The following is a 21,340-nucleotide window of genomic DNA, read 5'->3' as shown; positions in this document are numbered from 1 at the left end:
AAATCCATATGCAATGATACATTTGCTATTATAGATAACAAAGTTATAAACATGACACATAAATATTACTAGTTTGGATTCAGAATTTGATGTCTAACTTCTAAGTGGTGGTGTGTTTTCTTTGTTTCCTTGTTGCTTCTCTTACCTAATAGGGCGGTACTTTTCGAGCTTGTTTACTTAAATTTTTACTCATTTCTTTACGTTTAATTGCACCATTAAAAATGCTTATTTGACCGGTTAGGTTATAACTGAACTGTACCGGTCTGTCAATCGATATTCAATTGGTTCTTGTCGCCAGTAACCGGATGCTGTGACTGACCCAAGGAATGCTACCTTCCTTTGTAGTTGGTGTTTGCCTTTTCTTTTCATCTTACACAAAATTGAAAGATGTATCCATTCACATGGTTAGATGGAAAGCTTTGGGCCAAATGCGATTTAGCTCATCTTTATAGTGATAGCATCTACCTAGGCCTAGACACCACCCACCAGCCCACCTAGATTCCTCCTCTTTGGGCTGTAGGCGATATAAATATATACTATTCCCTCCGTCGGCCATCTGAAGTCTCATTTCTTGGTGGCACGAGTTTGAAGAAATTTTTAAAAATGTGTGTGGAAAAAAGTGAGTGAAAAAATTAGTGGAATATGAGTCTCATTTGTATATATTAGTTTTAAATTAAATGTGAGTGGAATGTAAAACCCTATTGCTACTACTTTTGGTAAAAGTGAAACAAGACTCCTATTCACGAACGGACTAAAATGGAAAAATGGGACTCCTATTTGCGGATGGAGGGAGTACAATATTGTATACGTATTTCCTAATTGGTTATTGTTCAAATCTTTAACAAAATGATTTGAATGTTTTTTTATACTCCGTATCAAATAGTAGTACAATTGTCCTATCATTCAAAGGACCACAAATCCAAGATAGAGACTTGTTGTTAAGGATAAAGTTCCTTAACTCGTAGATTTTGCGTCGAACGTCGTGGGAGCTTTTGCCCGTCGATCAATCCGGCGTCAAAATTAGGGTTTTGTGCGTTTTGCACGTTTGAAAGGGAAGAGAGTAAGAGCAGATAAAATAGAAGGATAAATGATATTTCTTGAATTGATCAAAATGACTAACAATGTCCACTATTTATAATAGTCGATACTAACTTAATGAGCAAGATAAACGATATGATAAAGATATGCAAATCCATAATTAACTAACTAAATAATAATAATAATAATAATAATCGTATCAACTCCCCCACGGTTGAAATCCACCTTGTCCTCAAGGTGGGCACCATGAAGCAACGATGAGTGTCGAGGAATCCTCCTGGGTCAAACATACACCGAATAGTTGAGCGTCTCCCTGTATCAATGCGTCCATGAATGCTCAAGCATAGAGTGTCATTTTGCGGAGGAATCAACCAGGCATCGGCGTCGAGCGATGTTGATCGATGATTCATACTTGCGACAACCCTGACATGAGATGAATCACTCAATAATTTCAGCGATGCGTTGTCCACAATGGAACTACCCAAACCAATCTGGACTTGGGGAATCTTGAATCGAGAAGCATTCAATTGTCGCGCGCACTGAATCTCGATGCAACCGTGAACCGGTTTCTCTTTGCGTGCGGAATCCAGACTGGACTTCTCTATCTTCTCAACCTTTTCAACTCCACTAAAACGAGAAGAAGAATGTAGAATCTTCTCTGAAGAATCATCAAATCCTTCCTCGACTCGATCACAGTCAAGAATCACAATCTCTTTCTTATTGCACTCTAAAACATTCCCAATTGAAGTCTTGGACAGAGCATACGGCGGCTCGAGGGCGGTATCGGGAAGCAACGCAAAGGGTGGTGGCGTTGTACTCGACTGCTGCGGCGGAGCCAATGAGTCGTAGGGGACTAAATCCGACGGCCCCGGCGAAGCCTTGCTATTTCCTGATGGAGGAAGGTGCTGAACGAGGTCCCCAAACCCAAAAATTTGAGAGCCGTAGGGCTGCGCAGGTTCAGGCAGCTCGGGAGGAAGCATGTTGTCGATGCGTCGGTCGGCTGCAACAAGGCGAGACTCCATCCTGTAGCACGCTTCCAACAATTGTTGAAGTTGTGCGAGAGTCGGATGTGCCGTGGTGGTGGCCGGACAAGGTGGCTGTGGCGCGGGCTGATTCCATCCTGAGTTATGGTTGGGGGGCAGCGGATGATCGTATGCCGAGACCTCGTGGAAGGGGCGTTGTCCCGGTGTCTCCCAGTAGGCAGGTGGATCCCAGCTAGTGGGTTGTCTGAGCGCGGTGTGGTGTGGCTGCTGAGGCGGTTGATAAGGCTGAGAGTATCCATGCTGCGTGCACAACCTTGGCGGGTCCCAACAAGAGGGCGGTGGTGGCGAGTACAAATCTGGCTCGTAGGACGATGGTTGCTGATACGCAGTTTCCTGGCGCAGCCATGGCGGGTCCCAGGAAGTGGGTTGACATGCTTGGTAGGGATGGTGTTGTGGGTGGAGTCTCCCATCCTGTGGATATGGATATGATGGTTGTTGATCTAACGCTCTGATCGGATGGAGCAGGGGTTGAGATAAGGGCTGCCATGGGTGGTAATCCGCCTGCCGGAGTTGATATCCGGTGTAGCTATACGACATGTAGACAGCGATTCGGAGGAAGAGATCACGATGAAAGCACCAATTGTTAAGGATGAAGTTCCTTAACTCGTAGATTTTGCGTCGAACGTCGCAGGAGCTTTTGCCCGTCGATCAATCCGGCGTCAAAATTAGGGTTTTGTGCATTTTGCACGTTTGAAAGGGAAGAGAGTAAGAGAAGATAAAATAGAAGGATAATTGATATTTCTTGAATTGATCAAAAAGACTAACAATGTCCACTATTTATAATAGTGGATACTAACTTAATGAGCAAGATAAAAGATATGAAAAAGATATGCAAATCCATAATTAACTAATTAAATAATAATAATAATAATAATAATAATAATATAATCGTATCGCTTGTGGTCCCCGTATTCCCATATTAGTCTAATTATAGCCATTATATACCTGGATTAGTGGCCTCCATCTACTTATAACTCGTGCTTAATCCCTTCATTGATCATCTGTGTCTATTCCAAGCAACATCTAGAATTACAACTCCGAATATTTTTTTGTCTATTTGTTTACATAACATTCTATGAAGATGGCTGTTTCTTGCTTTCCTGTAATCCTATAGTAAATTAAGTATTCCTACTTTTCTTTAATGCCGGAGTTGTTGGTTAATAAATTCCTTAACTCCATTGCTTTAATAACGTTTCTCTGCCTTCATTTTCGCGTTGTAAGTGTGTGTTTGAGGTGTGATTCTGTCTATTTCCATTCTAAGTTAATGTTTTATTGCATAAAATCTTGCTATGAAGTGCGCTGCAACTATATATGCTTGTGACCCACACCGAAAAATCCCTACTTTTCATTAATACAAAAAATTACTACTATATTCTCCTCTCAAATTAGACCGCCGGATGAGTTTGACTTCTAGCCATTTTTCGAAAAAGAATTGGGGGGAATATTTAGATCCCTTAATGCAGAATTAACACATTCTAATTTATTGTATTAAAAAGTGGATGATCGAGACCGTCTAAGGCAAACGTACATAAAATGTGTGAAAACTCAAAAAGTAATTGAAGTGATGCTCTTGCTGCCCTTCACGTGAAACTAATTAACTAATAGTTGAAGAAGCAAATTAAACTCTAATTTGCATTCATGGCTTTAAATTAAAACATCCTCAGCATCTCCTTGTCTTGATATTGCTACTCTTTGGTTAAAAACCAGATTCCACTTTGTGTGAAAGATGAACATGTTAGGAATTCTTGTATTCATCTAATGAGCGCAACGGAAATTATAGACAAGAATAACAGATCTAGATTCATAATCATATTGCAAGTTGAGCACGTAATACACAACGAAACTAAATCTTACTTGTTGTTGTGTTTTCTTCTAGGATTGTGTCTTGCAAGTTGAATCCACTACTATCGAGGTCCATGTGTATTCTGATCCGATGCAGGAACGATCCCTCGGTACAATTGCTCCGTAGAAGAAAGCTAGGAATTCTCTCTACAAAGCTTTACGTATTTTCTCTCTAATGTTACGCTATTTCTCTTCTCCCACAATAATAACCATTATATAAACAAAGAGTCATTAGGGTTTCATGATTGTTGGGCTTATGGACTAATTATAATTGTAGCCCAACTATAATTATTTAATCCATATTAATCTAATCTAGCCCATATCCTTTCAGTCTCCCACTTGGACTAGCATTAGATATAATACGCAGTTCCAACTTTGTACCCTTGAGCGGATCAAAATACACTTATAGTGTGACCCTTTAGGCCCTCATTATCGACGACGATCTAATCGAAGTCTGCACAAAACTCCTAGACTGCGTTGGCAGCGTAGCTCGATATATGAAGGACGTTTACGTGAATTCGGTAAACAAGCCTTTACACAAAATTTATAGTAATATCCTTTCATTCACGAACCACCCGATTGAGCCTAAGATTTGTCATGTGTCATCCAAATAGCTCAATCACTTTATCTCATCTTTATTAAATAACCCATTCGATCATATTCAATTACTTTAATTGAATATATCTTTGCATTGGCCAATGACTTAATGGTCAAGTAATATAGAGAATTTGAGTGTTCTCTCGAAATTCTAATCGAGGAATGAATCTCATTCTTGGCTCAACTACCATTTCCATTTATCTTATGATGTACCCAACACAAGTCCGTGTCTTAATCCTCCGAGGGGAGGCAAAGCGTTGTACAAGGTCAAAGCACACCACTCAACAAACAAAATGCGTAATGACCTCAGATCCAAGGACTATTACATACTTCATGTACTAATAAACTGTAGACACTTAACAAAACAGTTTAATAGTAGGGTATACCAATACTCTCCAAAGTATACCATGTGTCCATCACGAGTATCTAATATCTCATAGTTGTGAGAACAACTACATTCTCGAAGAATGTGATGCAAACCCCATGCTAACCTATGACATATCATCAATATCCCATTCTTGATGATCATTGGCTAGGGCTATTTTAGAATTATACTATATCATTAATGTCTCACACCATTAACGACAATCATAATTCAAGGGAACAAATATTTAGAATAAAATCAAACATTTAAAACAATTATTCCAATAAGTGCACAAAACCCATAGGAAATAAAATTTTCATATAATGTGATCAAGTAATATTGTCTCAACACAAAATGTTTCTAAGACATATAAAACTGTAACTCCCACTGATTCAAAGCCATCTACCAACATGCATAACACCTAAGCTCTCAAAGTGCTTGTTGTGTTTTGCTATACATAACGGTTTGGTGAAAGGATCAGCCAAGTTATCATCAGTGGGTACTCTTTCTAATTTTATGTCGCCTCTTTCAATTATTTCTCTGATCAGATGATATCTTCTGGGAACATGCTTGTTTCTGTTCGTAGCTCTGGGTTCTTTTGCTTGCGCAATAGCACCAGTGTTGTCACAATACAAAGGTATTGCACTATTGGCACTCGGAATGACACCCAGTTCTTTAACGAACTCTAACAAAGCAACAACTTCTTTGGCAGCTTCAAATGCAGCAATATACTCGGCTTCAGTGGTGGAATCGGCAGTTGTACCTTGTTTGGAACTATTCCAACTCACTGCTCCACCATTGAGGACAAAAACATATCCAGACTGAGACTTATAGTCGTCATGGTCTGTTTGGAAACTAGCATCAGTGTACCCAGTAACTGATAACTCTGGTTGTCCACCATAGACTAAGAAATATTCTTTAGTCCTTCTAAGGTACTTAAGAATAGTCTTAACAGTTTTCCAATGTTCTTCACCGGGATTTTGCTGAAATCTGCCTGTCATGCTAAGCGCATAGGCCACATCTGGCCTAGTAGAAATCATGGCATACATAATAGATCCTATTGCCGAAGCATACAGAATCCTTTTCATGTTGTCTCTTTCTTTGTCATTAGAAGGACAATCCTTCTTTGACAATACAATGCCATGTCCCATAGGAAGAAAACCTTTCTTAGAATTATCCATTGAGAAGCGCCTTAGCAACTTGTCTATGTCTTGGATTGTGATAATCCCAACATCCTATTCGGTCTATCTCGATAGATCTTGATTCCAAGGATGTAGGAAGCATCACCCAGATCCTTCATCATAAAGGAACTAGACAACCATTCTTTCACGGATTGCATCATGGAACGATCGCTTCCCATAATCAAGATGTCATCAACATATATGATAAGGTATACGACGTTTCCATTTTCGCGTTTACTATAAACACATGGATCCTCTTTGCTTCTGACGAAACCAAACGATTTGATTGTTCTGTCAAAACAAATATTCCAACTCCTCGAAGCTTGCTTAAGTCCATAGATGGACTTCTTTAGCTTGCACACTGCATTCGGCCTTTCTTTCGATACAAAACCTTCTGGCTGTGTCATATAGACATCGTCTTCTAATTCTCCATTGAGAAATGCGGTTTTGACATCCATTTGCCAAATGTCGAAATTGTAGTATGCAGCAATTGCAAGTAATATCCTAATGGACTTGATCTTAGCAACTGGCGAAAAGGTTTCATCATAGTCAATGCCTTCGCGCTGACTATAACCCTTTTCCACTAACCTAGCCTTGTAGGTTTGTACTTTGCCATCTGCATCTCTCTTCTTTTTTGAAGATCCATTTGCAACCTATGGGGTAAACCCCATCTGGCAAGTCAACTAGTTCCCAGACTAAGTTGAAGTACATCGAGTCCATTTCAGATATCAAGGCTTCAAGCCACTTCTCTCGATCGGTGTCCGACACCGCCTCGGTATAGGTCTTAGGCTCATCATCATCTAAATCAACTTCATCGTCTTGGTTCTCAACCATTAGATTCAGTCTCTCAGGTGCACGACGAATCCTTCTAGGCCTATTGAGTTGGTTTCCTTCTGGCTCGGGCTGTTCATTCTGATTGTGAGTAGGCCCAGGAATATCACTATGATCTTCTTGAGGTAGAGGTGATGCAACTATTGTATCATCTTGTATTTGATGCATCTCATTGTCTTGAGGAGGTTCTTCGAGAGTCCATCTAAGGTCTCCTCTAATAGTATTTTCCCCTCCCAATAGATCATCAAAAACTCCCACTGAGTTATTGTTCAAACCATTTGACAATACATCATCCTCATTGTTAACTTGTGGTTCTTGAATTTCTTCAAGATCTACTGTATTTTGACCTTGTTCCTTGCAGACATAACTGTCTTCAAGGAACGTCACATTCCTTGATGTTATCACCTTGTGATTTTCAGGACAGTAGAAATCGTATCCCCTAGTTTGTTTAGGATATCCCACAAAGTAACACTTCTCACTTTTAGATTCCAACTTATCAGTCATTTGTTTCTTAACAAAAGCTGGACAACCCCAGGTCCGCATATAGTTAAGACAAGGCTTTTTGCCATACCATAACTCATATGGTGTTTTCTCAACTGATTAGATGGAACTCTATTCAGAATGTAAATAGCAGTCAATAAAGCATGACCCCAGAGAAATAAAGGAAGACTAGCTAAACTCATCATGGATCGAACCATATCTAATAGTGTTCGGTTTCTCCTTTCAGATACTCCATTCATTTGTGGTGTACCAGGAGGTGTCCAGTCCGACTGAATTCCATGCGATTTCAAGTAATCAAGAAATTCTCGGCTCAAGTATTCCCCTCCTCGATCTGATCGAAGAGTTTTTATACCTTTCCCAAGTTGTTTCTCAACTTCACACTTAAACTCTATAAATTTCTCAAAGGCCTCAGATTTGTGTTTCATAAGATACACATATCCATACCTTGTCAAATCATCAGTGAAAGTAATGAAGTACGAATAACCACCTTTTGCTTGAGTTGGAAACGGTCCGCACACATCTGTGTGGATCAACTCTAGAACATCATTAGCACGCACCCCTTTCCCAGAAAGTGGCTTATTAGTCATCTTTCCTTTGAGACAGAATTCACAAGCACCATATGATTCAAAATCAAATGAATTTAGATAGTCTAACTTTCTCAATCTCGCTATCCTTTTCTCATTGATATGACCAAGTCTACAATGCCAAAGATAAGTAGCATTATCCGTATTACATAGCTTAAGTCTTTTATTTTGCACATTGAGAATATCCCGTTTGCATTCAAGCATATATAATCCATTCTCTAAAGAGGCATTTCCATAAAATAATCCATTATTAGAAAACGAGCACCTGCTGTTTGCAAAATGGAAGGAAAAACCTTCGATGTCCAACATCGGAATGGAAATAATATTCTTTGAAATAACTGGAACGAAATAACAATTATGTAAATCTAGTTTATGTCCTGAGGGAAGATCTAATCTATAAGTTCCCACGCGTTCGGCAACAACTTTTGCTCCATTTCCAACACGTAGGTCTACTTCCCCAGGCCTCACTTTCCTGCTGTCAATTAAACCTTGCACATTATTACAAATGTGTGAACCACAAGCGGTATCCAATACCCAGGATTGTGAGTTATTCATAGACATATTTATCTCAATGACAAACATAGCTGAGCTCCCACTCATTGCACCTTGTGCCTTGAGTTTTGGGCAGTCTCTCTGCCACTCCGTGAAATTTGACCTAGTCAATTTGTTTGTTTCCATCATACACTCATAAGATAAGTTTGACATATTATCTGAACAGAAAATAAAACGAAAAGCAAATTAGAAAAGCATACAAAGATCACAATCGCATCACTAATCAAACAAGGGTTTATTGTATTGATTAGCTTCCACTAATTTTAACATATATTATGTCCTCCAAACATAAAATACGAATTTATATCTAATATAAATTTTAGTGGTCCAAGATCCAAGTCTATATTATTGCAGCCTCTGCGAGGGCTGATGACTACAATAATATCACCAGGTAGGCCTCCAAGCCAATTGTAACAACAATTTTACAATTCTTGGTTTATTAATCTAATTAATATACGTCCATAAACTATTCTGGTTGCGAGGGCTACTCAAAATAATTTAAGCAAGTCAACCCCATCACACGATGCCAACCATGCATCTATGAATGAGCCTAAACCTTGTAGATTTAGAGTAAACGCGAGGGCGTAAAACTCGTGGTCGAAAAGACTAAGAACATCAAACAATTGTGATGGACGACGCGTTTGTTTCAAAACAAGACTTATACTTTGTGGGGAAAAGTGTGATACTAGTTCTGTGAATATAATATCCAATATTAAACTTCAAACAATTACTGGGCGCCGCCTACCCAGACATAGTATAACACGGACTACACATACTGGGCGCCGCCTACCCAAACAATAAAATGGTCTCTAACTACTATAGTTAAAAAAATAAGCATAAAATCAAATAGCATGCTTATCACATAAGATATCAAATAATGCTCAACAAATAAAATCAAATTTTATTCTCTAATTAAATGTGGATTTAATTATATTAATTCTAAATTAATATAATTATATATATTTAATATTAATTCCAAATTAATATTGTGTTGTGGAGTATATATTATCATTTCCACATGATAACTATGTCCCAATTTGTTAATCTAATTAATGAAATTAATCCAATCTATATTAATTCTAAATTAATAAATTTGTAAATCAAGTGATAATTCCAAATCATCATCAAGCACACACATATTATTTATTATTCCAAAATAATAATATTAACAAATTCTTGCTCATTAATCCATTAATCCAATTAATAAATTTATTATCTGATCTATATCAATTCCAAAATAATATAAACAGATATTTAATATTAATTCTAAAATAATATTAAAAACACACTTATTATTAATATTCAAAATAATGATAAAATAATAATTTATTAGTTTGAAATCTAAGTTGAAGATTTCGTTTGATAAAATAATAATTTATTAGTTTGAAATCTAAGTTGAAGATTTCGTTTGAATTTCGTGAAAATTCCAATTTTGAATGAATCAAATCAAATCGGATTCGATTGCAAGAATTTTGAAATCTTATTTCATAATTTTGATTTCTAAAATCATCCACAAAATAATTAGGAAACAAAATTAATTATGAATCAAGCCCCGAGCTCTGATACCACTGTTAGGAATTCTTGTATTCATCTAATGAGCGCAGCGGAAATTGCAGACAAGAATAACAGATCTAGATTCATAATCATATTGCAAGTTGAGCACGTAATACACAACGAAACTAAATCTTACTTGTTGTTGTGTTTTCTTCTAGGATTGTGTCCTGCAAGTTGAATCCACTACTATCGAGGTCCACGTGTATTCTGATCCGATGCAGGAACGATCCCTCGGTACAATTGCTCCGTAGAAGAAAGCTAGGAATTCTCTCTACAAAGCTTTACGTATTTTCTCTCTAATGTTACGCTATTTCTCTTCTCCCACAATGGAGAATAAATAACCATTATATAAACAAAGAGTCATTAGAGTTTCATGATTGTTGGGCTTATGGACTAATTATAATTGTAGCCCAACTATAATTATTTAATCCATATTAATCTAATCTAGCCCATATCCTTTCAGAACAATGGTAGGAAACCGTGACAACAAGATCAGCTCTTCTCCCACCACTAATCAATAACCACAGGTTGGTTCCCTTCTTCTCTCTCTCATTGTCTCAATTATTACACTAACAAAAACGACCCCATCTTTTGTTTTATAGCTTTTGTCCAAGAATATCCGTATTCTGTAGTTAACATTTACCCTAAAACCTCCTCATCTCCAACTCTTTCTTTCTCTTTATTTGGTCAGAATCAGATAATATTGAATGATCAGAAAAGCTTCACACCAAATAAAGCAATGGCCGATAAGCCAAATATTCCCCACCCTCTCAACTGCCCTCGCTGCGATTCCTCCAACACCAAATTCTGCTACTACAACAACTACAGCTTCTCTCAGCCTCGCCACTTCTGCAAATCCTGCAAGCGCTACTGGACCAGAGGCGGCACCCTCCGCAACGTCCCTGTCGGCGGCGGATGCCGCACAAACAAGCGCCCCAAGCGCCACTCCTCCTCCTCCCAGCAGCACAGAAATCTGCCTCCGCCGCCTTCCAACCAGCTCCAAAACCCTTTGTTTCACGGCCTCAATGCTAATCCCCCCAAACTCAACTTTCCCCTTTTCAGTTTTAGGGTTTCTTCAGATGATTCCGGATTCGATCGAATCAACGGTCTCGGGTTAGGGTTTTCATCGAAGCCGATCCAAGTGGCTTCTTCGTCGCCTTTCACATCAGCTGCAAACAATTCTGTCTTCTTCGGATCTTCCTCCTTCTCCACGACTTCAACAATGGCATCTTTGCTCCATTACGATGATAGACTGGCTTGGAACCCGAACCAAACCCCGAGCCTAAACACAAACCCTATCGATCAGATTAATTCTTTTGATCACGTATGGAACACAAGTACAAGCACAAGCACAAGCAGCGCCGGTGCTTGGTTTGACCCCTCAACCATGGGTGGCTACTCGGTTTCATCTCTGATCTAGAAGCTTCCATTGCGCTTCCTTTAATCATTCATTAACTGGTTGGGTGGAGAATATTAGGATCGGAGGGATCATGTCAGCAGCAACAAAATTCAGCCTGATATATTTTTGACATGGAAGGCTATTTTGCGCTGAGAGGAACCTCGGATCCTCTTCTTCTCATATTCGAACACATGAATAGGTGAACCTTGAATTATTAGTATATATGTTATCATGAGTCATGACATGTTCTTTTTTTTTCATTTTTTGCATTTTGGTGTTTGTGTTTAGTTTATGCAACATGTTTTTAGAATTGGGGTTTACTATAGATTTAAATATCTACATCTTGATGAAGCAATTGGTAAAGTGTCTGTATTTCTTCAAGAATTTGTTTATTTTCGGCTTTCGAGGTGGTATACAAGAAAGAGAGATATTGTGGTTATTTCGTTTTCAGTTCTAACGCATATATTTGGATTCTTTTGATTCACAAACTTTCCTAGTAGTTCACATAGTTAAACTTTTTTGGAGATTTACTGTAATTTTCTGGATAGTACAATGATGTTATACTTGTTTAAATAACTAGTGGAACTATATACATAGCTATTTAATGTATTTGGTTTAATTCCATGAATCTCAGTCATAAGATATAGTTGATGTAGTTAGTAGTCGTCATGTGGCTGCAGTACAAACTGAAGTGGTAAAGATATTTATATATATTATGTTTTAATTAAAAAATTACAACCACTTTTAACTCGAGGAAAAAAAGTTAAATAAGCCCATGTAACTTTTTACCTAATACTGTATCTAAGTAAAAAAAACTCATGTAGTAGCACCCATATATATAGGATGCTCAAGTAAGAGTGACAATTAGACTTACTAATGTTTCATTTGTATGTTACTTTTGCTCCACTTTGTGAATACGCATAATGTATATATTTAGGGGTCGTTTGTTGTTATGCTTACTTGTGATTAAAGATTACGTTTTCTTGCTTTGGTTGTTTTTTTGCAAATGCTTATCCTTTGATAAATATGTCACGATTAACCATCTCATAATATCGACGTTTAGAACTAATTTAATCCTAAACAAATCTATTTTAACTTATATATTTCATATTATGTCTCACTATTATATTTTCCAGCAAACCAAGTTACCAAACCACCATTATTTACTGTATGTGAAACGCATTAATAATAAGGAACCATGAAGTTATAGTAATATATATATACGAGTGTGGTGAACTCAATTTAAGCTTTGATAATCTAAATAAACTGAATCAGAAAAATCCAACTCTTAATTTTCTCGATTGGTTCTTCTTCCCCAACTTGAACCAAACACCCCCTCATTTATATATTCATCAAAATTATTCAAGTTTATTTTTTTATATAGAGTAATTAACTTAATACTAATTTTTACTGCGTAGGAACTGCACTATCAATGCGTATTAGATAAAAGTTTCAATACCATCATTATTATCAAATATAAAGTCTCAAGTTTTGGAGAAATGTCATGTTGAAATTCTGAATTCAAGTGGAACTTCCCTTTTCATCATTTTTGGCCATCATGCTATTCCATTCACATCCACATTAGTTGTCAAATGAAACTAAAATCATATATGTATGAATATTTTCGGTAATTTATGGGCAAATACGTAAAAGGAAAGTGATGTAAAAGAAAAACATAACAATAGTCTTTCCAATATATGAATCTTTTTGGTCTATATTTAGAAAAAGGAAATACGCATGCAAGACTAGAGTGACTAGATTTACTTTGTTAGTTTGGGTGGGCCTGGGCCTAAAATAAAGTACTATTACTAGTCTATATGTGGAGTCCAATTGCCGGCCTTACACTTCTACATACTTTGCTTTTTAAGGCAAATATTTGTACATTGCACTATAAAGTGTAAACCACTAATAAAGAACTTGTATGGGCAGCTAACATAAAATTTACTTTCAAATTATAAATTATAAACCATGAATTTGTTGTGGAGCATGAATTAATTTGCTAGGAAATTACTATATGAATCCGAGAATTGAAAATTTAGTCATCTTTAAGATTTTAACCAACACTCTGATAATTTCATCGTAGATCTTCTTATTCATTAAATTTTGAATATCTATGATTGATTCATCAACTTATTGAATGAATTTATGATCTTGAGTTCGAATCTCCAAAGTGATAGTAGTTTTATAATTTCAAATTTGCACAGTTTATAAGAAAATTTTGGCAAGCAAATCGGTGATAGCAAATGAGCGCTTATTTTGTAGTGTTTGGTTCGTGACTTATATTTAAAAAGTTTTATTTGATTTTATTCTGATTATATATATTGAGATGATCAAACTAAATATTTTCTTATTTTCTCTCATTAAATACTGAAGATATTTGGTTGATACATCTCTCTTTCTGGATGAATGTAAATCTGGATTCGAGGAGTAAAGATGAATACTGTTAATAAATAAATACAGAATATTGAGACGCATAAAGAATAAAAAAAATATTTAATTCGAAGAACGATAAATTATAGTATTATTTTCCTACCATAGATCAAGTAATATGTAAATTATCGAATGCTATTAGCACAAAAGAAAGACACCTTGCTAGATGTGTGACACTTTTCCCTTGAATTTGACAATGTATGATTCAGCACTTTTAAAAGGTAGGAGACTTAAAGATGACGTGCTTCGTTGGATTTGCTAATCCTCGTAACATCCCCACTACCACATGTCCTTAATCACTAAATCTTTCTGATAATTCTACAAAATGCAATGCATTAGTTAATTATGAGAACTCCGGCCCACTGATTTTCCAATTATAATAATTAATTAATGACCTTCCTAGCACAAATCCTTAATCACTCCATCACTTTTGAAAAGGAAGTAAAATGTTAGATCAGTTCAAGATTAACAATAGGCCAGCCGCAACTAAATGGGAAAATTATAATGTACAATATGTTTCGATTTGAATATTAATTCGTGATTCAATTCCAAGTATGGATTGCACCAAATGAATCTCAGAATTCTTAGAGTAGGAGCACAATTTAAGAAACTAAATAGCTCAGCACAACAATTAAAAAGAAATGAAAATTAACTTGTCATAATATAGTTTATATACATAGGATAGTTGAGTACATTATGAGCTTGATTGATGATATTAATGATGAAGTTGAATACTACTTAAAGTTGAAGAGAATTCGAAAGCCGTGACACGTAGGGGGTGATATATAGTGCATGATTCAGACAATTATTTACACAAAACTATGTGTAAATGAGTGTGTGTGGGTATATCAAGTGGATTAAAATCATATCGATCGGCACCACACATGACCAAAAAGTACAAAACAGTGTGGCTTCAAAAAGACTTTTAAAATTGGTGTAAAATGGTTATATGTGATTGGCTGAATAAAAAGTGTATATAATCATATAACAGAATCAAATTGACCAAAGACCGACGACCAAATTATAGTGCTCTTCATCATTTTGATTTGTCATTTTCAGGTGAAAGTTCGCTTTGAATTAAAGTTTGATTATAGCGAACGTAAATAGGACAAATGTAGATGAAAAATGCACTCCATTTGTGTCTCTAATATATTCTTTTCTCATGTTTTCCGAATGGAAAATCTAATTAATGATGAGATATACAAATTAACGAACTTTTTAAAAAAATTATTATTACCGAACACGGATATGCATGTAAATGTGCCAGTAAGACTAGTATACCGAGCACATATGGTCACTACATTTGCAAGCATAAATGTGCTCGCAATATTATGTACTCCACATTATAGTGAGCACAAAAGTAGCGGCACAAATTTCCTAGCATACAATGGCGCCAAAGGTTAGCGAGCACAACATGCGCTGGCTAATTCTGTGGTGTTGGACAGTTGGAGAACTCTTAATGTGACTCCTTAGTATAACGAGTCTCTTGGCTCCCACCCAATTGATTCCACTTCCCTCGATCGTCTGGAGCCCTTTTCCGACCTCTATTCAATATATTCCCATTTCGATTATGCTCATTTTATCATTTCTTCGTTTCTATCATCATCCTTTGGCCTTTCAAACATTGTTTGGATCTTGGACATGACTTTGTATTGAAATGCTTTATTCTCAAATTTGGTTCTTTGAACATGCTTGTACTTATGTTATGTTATGTTGTGTGTGTTTGTTTAAGGACATTTTTAGCCAGGATGCTAATTTGTGTTTCTAAATACACTATATACGCTTTAAAAGTTTCTTCAATCTGTGTCTCTACTAAAATTAAAGAACACAAACGAAAGTGTCCTTGAAAGCAAAAGATTTCAGTTTATTATATTTCTTAAAATTCGTAATGAGTTAAGACTCTCATTTATTGATAGACGAAAGGAGTAGTAAAAAATATGGCCAAGAACTCAATGCGAAGTAGCAATGTAGATGGAGTGGTAGTGGTAAAGGTCGACAATGGATTGTTCCATTGGAGCACTTGTCACCAATCCCTTGGAAAGTAGAGAAAATTAAAGTTGCAATTAATGAAAAAGAGAGATTTTCCCACACAATCATGTCTATGTCATGCTTTAATTTGCCTTTTTAATTATTTTAGCTTGTTGGCTCCTATGGGCTATATCATCTTCTCATTGCTCTCTCCACCACCAATAATTTTCACCTCTCTCTATATATAGGGATTATAATAGAACTTAGACTTCTACAACTATCTCTCTCTCTTTCCACTAATCATATAGAAATCTACTTGACTCTTTTATAATTTACGGTATTAATATGATGCGTACATACACATGAAACATTCCAATACCTGTAGTAATTATTTCGTTAATGGACTGATGCAACAGGTCCCAGTTTAATATTCTAATTAAGTCGTATAAGATGGGAAATGGTTTATTTTATTTTGTTCCTGTATTTGTAATTATGTGCATTAATAAAGTTCAAAATTATGTTCGAGGTATATAGATTCAATTTTGCGGAGATCAGCTTCTGCATATTTTAATAACAGTGAGTTAACTTAAGTGGTCAAGTGAGCTACATACGCTACCGATATTAACAGTATATAATTGATCGAATTTTTCTTAAATCTGCAAAAATCTTATATTTTTTGTGCGGACTCACACAAGAATCAATTATATATTGAATAATTGAATGTATTGAAATATAGAAAAATAGTTGCTACATATATAAGTCTCCCCAATCCATTCCTTCATTCCTTCAGCATCATCGTGATTAAGCGCACATTATAGCCTTATTTTAAATTTTTTTGTTTAACTCTATTTCTAAACCCAGCAACGCCGATATAAATAAAATATCCACAACTATCTATTAACAGAGCCCAACATTAAATTCTACTCGGTCATTATTTGCCAGAATTGAAAAATGGGACGCATGAAACCTTCGACGTTTTGATGATGGACTTGATTAATAAATTAAGTTTGTAATGGTTTAGGTGACGTTTTGATGATGGACTTGATTAATATATTAAGTTTGTAATGGTTTAGGTGTCTACCCGTCCCAACATTGTCGTCATTGAATTCTAGTGTATTAGGTGGGAATAATGAGAAGAGAAGGCATATATGTGAACAACATTACGAATGAGTCCTCTGTAAATTATACAAATACTGCCAACTTATTAATTAATAACTATACTTATAGTCCATGGTACAGTTCAGATGTAGACGTATGTTTGAATATATAGAGCTATAAAACGTGTATCTTTTTGACCAATTAATATTGGAAGCAGAAAATAGAGCTTATGGATTTAGACATAGTGAAAAAGGTTGTTGCCGATGTCAGAAGACAGAGGTGGTGCGACAAACGTCACGGGTAAATGATGGCGAATGGACATAAGTGAAGTCAAATGCTAAAGGGTTGGGGCAAATGTTCCATAGCGTGAGATTAACGACAACTCTAATAACCAAATTTAATGGAGTTTTCCGGTCCTTATTGGTCGATAATGAAGTTGGTCACCCCTCTAACTGCACCTAAATTTGGCATCAAATTGACTTAAAAAAACCGTCTCTCATAGATGTGAAAGCTTACACAGGCGCGCGCACACACACAACACATCTAGTGGTTGATTCTATACAAATTAAACAAGGCTACAACAAATAACTCTATTCTCGTATTTCGATTGTATATATGGATATTCACCTAACTTAAACCTGACTCATTCAACAATGAGCAACACAAATTGGAGAATGCGATTAATAGAATAACACCAACAAGAAGTTCACTCTCATTCCAGAGTAATCAATTAATCAGATTAGTAACTCAATTATACTAGCGATGTAAAGTAAATTAGCAAGTAATTAGGGGGAATGAGGTTAATTTGTGGGTGGAATTAAGGGGCAGGCGCATGCATGCGACATTACATAATAATCGATCTAATCAATCAGCTTTAGGTGTTAGCTTTAGCTTTAGACTGACATAGAGCTCATCCATTCATGCATTATTCTCTTATCTTGGTTTAAATGACTTCCTTTTTGGACTTTACACAGTCTACGAAACAACACCTACTTAAATTATAAAGCACTCGTACAAAACCAATAATCTCACCCCCTTCATGCTCTCCCAAGTTATAAAGTAGGATTCTAAATTGTCAAAACTGAATTAAAGCAACGGAAAAGCAAAAGGCATTACCATTAAACTCAATAAACTTTTGATCAAAAAGTTGAACAAGCAAACCTAACCCAACTTATTCTGAATCTCTATAAGATGGTGAATTACAACATTTTGTATACTCATCTGCATCAAGAAACATCCAATCCGGTTCACATTTCTTGCTACTAGTAAATGTTTGCAACCTAAAACACCCATCTATTTTTTTTTTTCAAGAAAAATAAAACCCAAAAACTCAATTTGAAAATATAACGAAATAGAAAGACACGCCGCATGCAATAGAATCCAAAATTCACGGAGAGGATGGATCAAACCCCGCGGCGAAGGAAGGCCCGGCCAGGTCATCGCTGTCGCCATCGCCCGTCCAGAAACTCAAGCTTGTGCCGGGGGAGGGGGTGGTTGTGGTGGGTGGCGCGGCGGTATTGATGAAGGTTTGAGGCCAAGGAGGGCGCGCTGGATTGGTCAGGCTGTCTTGCGGTTGGAAGTTGTACTGATTATTCTGAAGGGGGAATTGGTGCTGCTGCGGCTGCGGCGGAAGCGGCGGCGCCGGGGGTCTGAGAGTGACAGCATTGTATTGGCCGCGCGCGGCGCCGTGGTTGAATCCGGGGGAAACGGATTGCATGGCGGCGAGGGTGGAGAGGAAGGTGGGGCCTCTGTAGTAGGTGGGCCCGGCCGGAGAGAAAGGCCTCATGCTCGGCATGTGAGCCGCGCTCAAGGCCGCCAGGGTTTGAGGTGGGATCGCGGCCAAGACCGGCTGAATCTCGGCTGGGGAGGAGGAGGAGGGGCGGGGGCGCTTGGTCTTGCGGCAGCCGCCGCCGACGGGGACGTTTCTTAGGGTTCCGCCGTGGGTCCAGTACCGCCGGCAGGACTTGCAGAAGTAGCGCGGCTGGGAGAGGCTGTAATTGTTGTAGTAGCAGAATTTGGTGTTGGTGGAGTCGCAGCGCGGGCACTTCTGCGGCGGGGGAGGCAGCATCTCCGGCGGCTTCAGGCGGGGCTGATCCGGCTGTTTTTGGCGCTGCTCCTCCATATTTGACTGTGGGTGAATAACAGTGAGTGTGTGTGAGGGGAATTATATAGAGATGGGATTGAGTGCATGAGGAGATTATTCAACGGAAGAGATATGAATTCAATCCTGATTTGTTTGTTGGGATTAGGAGAATCGTGCATGAGGTTTAATTCTTCCTCTACCTGACAAGGGTTTACCTTATCCTCTACTATAGAAAGGGCAAACCAAATTTATGAATATTTCTCTTTCTCTCCATTATATCTCCAGTCTCCTCCGGAATGAAATCTCATTAGAGACACAATAAGGTAAAAAAGTAAAAACTTACCACTTCTTTTTTTTTACTCTTCAGCTTAACACTTACGAAAAAGGAGAGAATATAAAAGACGGCGCCTTTGTACGGACGTCTCCCTCTTTCTTTCAAACAGACTGATAATTCAATATTCATAAAATGAAATTGGATAATTTTGTTAACAATTGAAAGAGCGATGATAATTGGATGGATTCATGAAATTAACTAACCTCAGATCAGAATGTCAGTTGGGGAAGAAGAGAGGACCACCCACCCTGCAGAGAGATTGCGGCCGGCCGGCGGCTCCGCTGCCTTGGTGGCGGAGTGGTGGCTGTGTCAGCTTTATTGTCTAAAGATAATTAATCAACTCTGCTCTCTCTCATCCTTTACTTTAAGCTTTTTGTATTGAAATTCAATTGTACTGACATCACTTGGGTTCGTCGGAATTCTCCTAATTTTCCCGATAATTTCTTCTCAACTAAATTAACTGACTAATTTAATTAATTAATTAATTTTGTGGACGCCCCTTGGACTAAATATGTGTATCGAATATATCCTGTTATCAAATGTTATGTGTTGGATATGAATATTGGAGATTCTCATTATATATCAAAATTATCATAATTTGATCTCTAAATTTTCTTTATGAACTAAGTAGAACATGAAATCGCGAGGTATGAACGTGTATACATTACTTTTCCGGTGACTACCTTTTGTATCTACATACTTTTACCATCGTCTATAATATGAATTTTATTTATTTTTGCATGAATTTTGAGAAATACTCAGTATAGAATATAAATGTTATTTTTATATTAATTTAATAATGAAATTTAAATGTAATGAATCCATGGAATATAAGATATAGTACTACTTAATATTCATAATAATTTGAATTAAAGTTTCTATTATTTGAATGAGCTAAAATTATAAAATGCAATACTCCCTTCCTTCCCAATATATGTCCCGTTTTGACTCGACACGGATATTAAGAAATATAATAGAAAGTAGGATGAAAAGGTTAGTGGAACGTGAGTCATACTTTTTATAATAAAATGTAAGTGAAAACGAGTTAGAGAAATATGAATAACTTTTATTTAGGACATAGAGAAATAGTATTAATATTCTTTTACTTTAATTTTTATTTCTTTTATTTCTTTCACTCTCACATTTTATTTAGTAACTCTTTCTTTCACTCTCATATTTTATTTCTTTTACTTTAATTTTTAACACATCAAACTGTATCAACTATTTTACGGATAAAAGTGGTAGGAATTTTTTCAACAATAAAATTACATGTACACTATGGAACATGGGCCCCATGTTATTCAATAATTTAAATTTATTGTGGGTATTATAATACATGCATATTATAATTAAGGAAGTAGTCCACAATTTAAAGATATACTTTGATTTTATGCGTGTTTTAAAAAATGTGTGAAAAAAAATTAATATAGTATAGATTTTACTTTTAATTAAGTATAATATTTCAGTGGAGTGTGAAATCCACTTACTTAAAATAAAAATAAATAAAACAAAATTCTAAACCAGGGCGTGCTGAAATGGCAAATTGAAAAATTATTTTGCAAATAGGAGTAATATAGAGGTGCAGTTGTTTACCGCGTTAGTCGCAGTTTGGATGAGTTGGGGAGATTTATTCGGTCTTATCTCACGTTATTTTCACTTTTTTCCGTTATTTATTACAATTTCTTATTTTCACGCACACTCTAATTGACTCATTTCTACTTTTTCCTTAGAGCCGCATACTTTTTCGCATAACATTAATAACCTTATTTCTATTATTAAAAAATTATATTGTCTTCGTCCGTTAATAAAAGACACATTTTGACTCGGTTTTAAGAAATATTTTGAAATAAGTAAAAAATAGTGGAATGTGGTCTCATTTTCATATATTAATGTTATAGTAAAATGTGAGTGTAATGAATTAGTGTAGTGTTGAGGCTACTT

The 21,340-nt window shown here is 36.5% G+C and overlaps 2 protein-coding genes across 4 annotated transcripts; one reads left to right on the top strand and one right to left on the bottom strand.

Moving 5' to 3' along the window:
• Positions 1 to 10,670: 10,670 nt before the first annotated feature.
• On the top strand, positions 10,671 to 11,925 carry LOC121810932 (dof zinc finger protein DOF1.4-like). Its single transcript, XM_042211673.1, has one exon. The coding sequence runs from the start codon at positions 10,827 to 10,829 to the stop codon at positions 11,505 to 11,507; it is 681 nt and encodes a 226-aa protein (XP_042067607.1). The 5' UTR covers positions 10,671 to 10,826; the 3' UTR covers positions 11,508 to 11,925.
• A 6,143-nt stretch (positions 11,926 to 18,068) lies between these two features.
• On the bottom strand, positions 18,069 to 20,094 carry LOC121742608 (dof zinc finger protein DOF5.6-like). 3 transcript variants are annotated; one of them, XM_042135802.1, is made up of 3 exons: positions 19,603 to 20,094; positions 19,409 to 19,509; positions 18,069 to 19,110 (listed from the first exon to the last, which is right to left on the bottom strand). In XM_042135802.1, exon 3 carries the CDS (start codon positions 19,102 to 19,104, stop codon positions 18,370 to 18,372), a length of 735 nt encoding a protein of 244 aa, XP_041991736.1. In that variant the 5' UTR covers positions 19,105 to 19,110; positions 19,409 to 19,509; positions 19,603 to 20,094; the 3' UTR covers positions 18,069 to 18,369. The 3 variants fall into 3 exon arrangements, with proteins under 3 accessions (XP_041991736.1, XP_041991735.1, XP_041991737.1); XM_042135801.1 differs by having other exon boundaries at positions 19,409 to 20,094; XM_042135803.1 differs by lacking the exon at positions 19,409 to 19,509.
• Between the last annotated feature and the right edge of the window lie 1,246 nt (positions 20,095 to 21,340).

This window comes from Salvia splendens, chromosome 7 (genome assembly GCF_004379255.2).
Source record: "Salvia splendens isolate huo1 chromosome 7, SspV2, whole genome shotgun sequence".
Classification (NCBI taxonomy): domain Eukaryota; kingdom Viridiplantae; phylum Streptophyta; class Magnoliopsida; order Lamiales; family Lamiaceae; genus Salvia; species Salvia splendens.
The sequence above is the reverse complement of the archived record's forward strand: the minus strand, read 5'-3'. Positions and strand labels throughout refer to the sequence as shown.

Coding starts and splice junctions, on each gene's coding strand:
- LOC121810932 (XM_042211673.1), top strand. CDS start 10,827: ATGGCCGATAAGCCAAATATTCCCCACCCTCTCAACTGCCCTCGCTGC.
- LOC121742608 (XM_042135801.1), bottom strand. CDS start 19,528: ATGAATATTGAATTATCAGTCTGTTTGAAAGAAAGAGGGAGACGTCCG. Junction 19,111..19,408: donor AGAGTAAAAAAAAAGAAGTG/GTAAGTTTTTAC, acceptor ATTCACCCACAG/TCAAATATGGAGGAGCAGCG.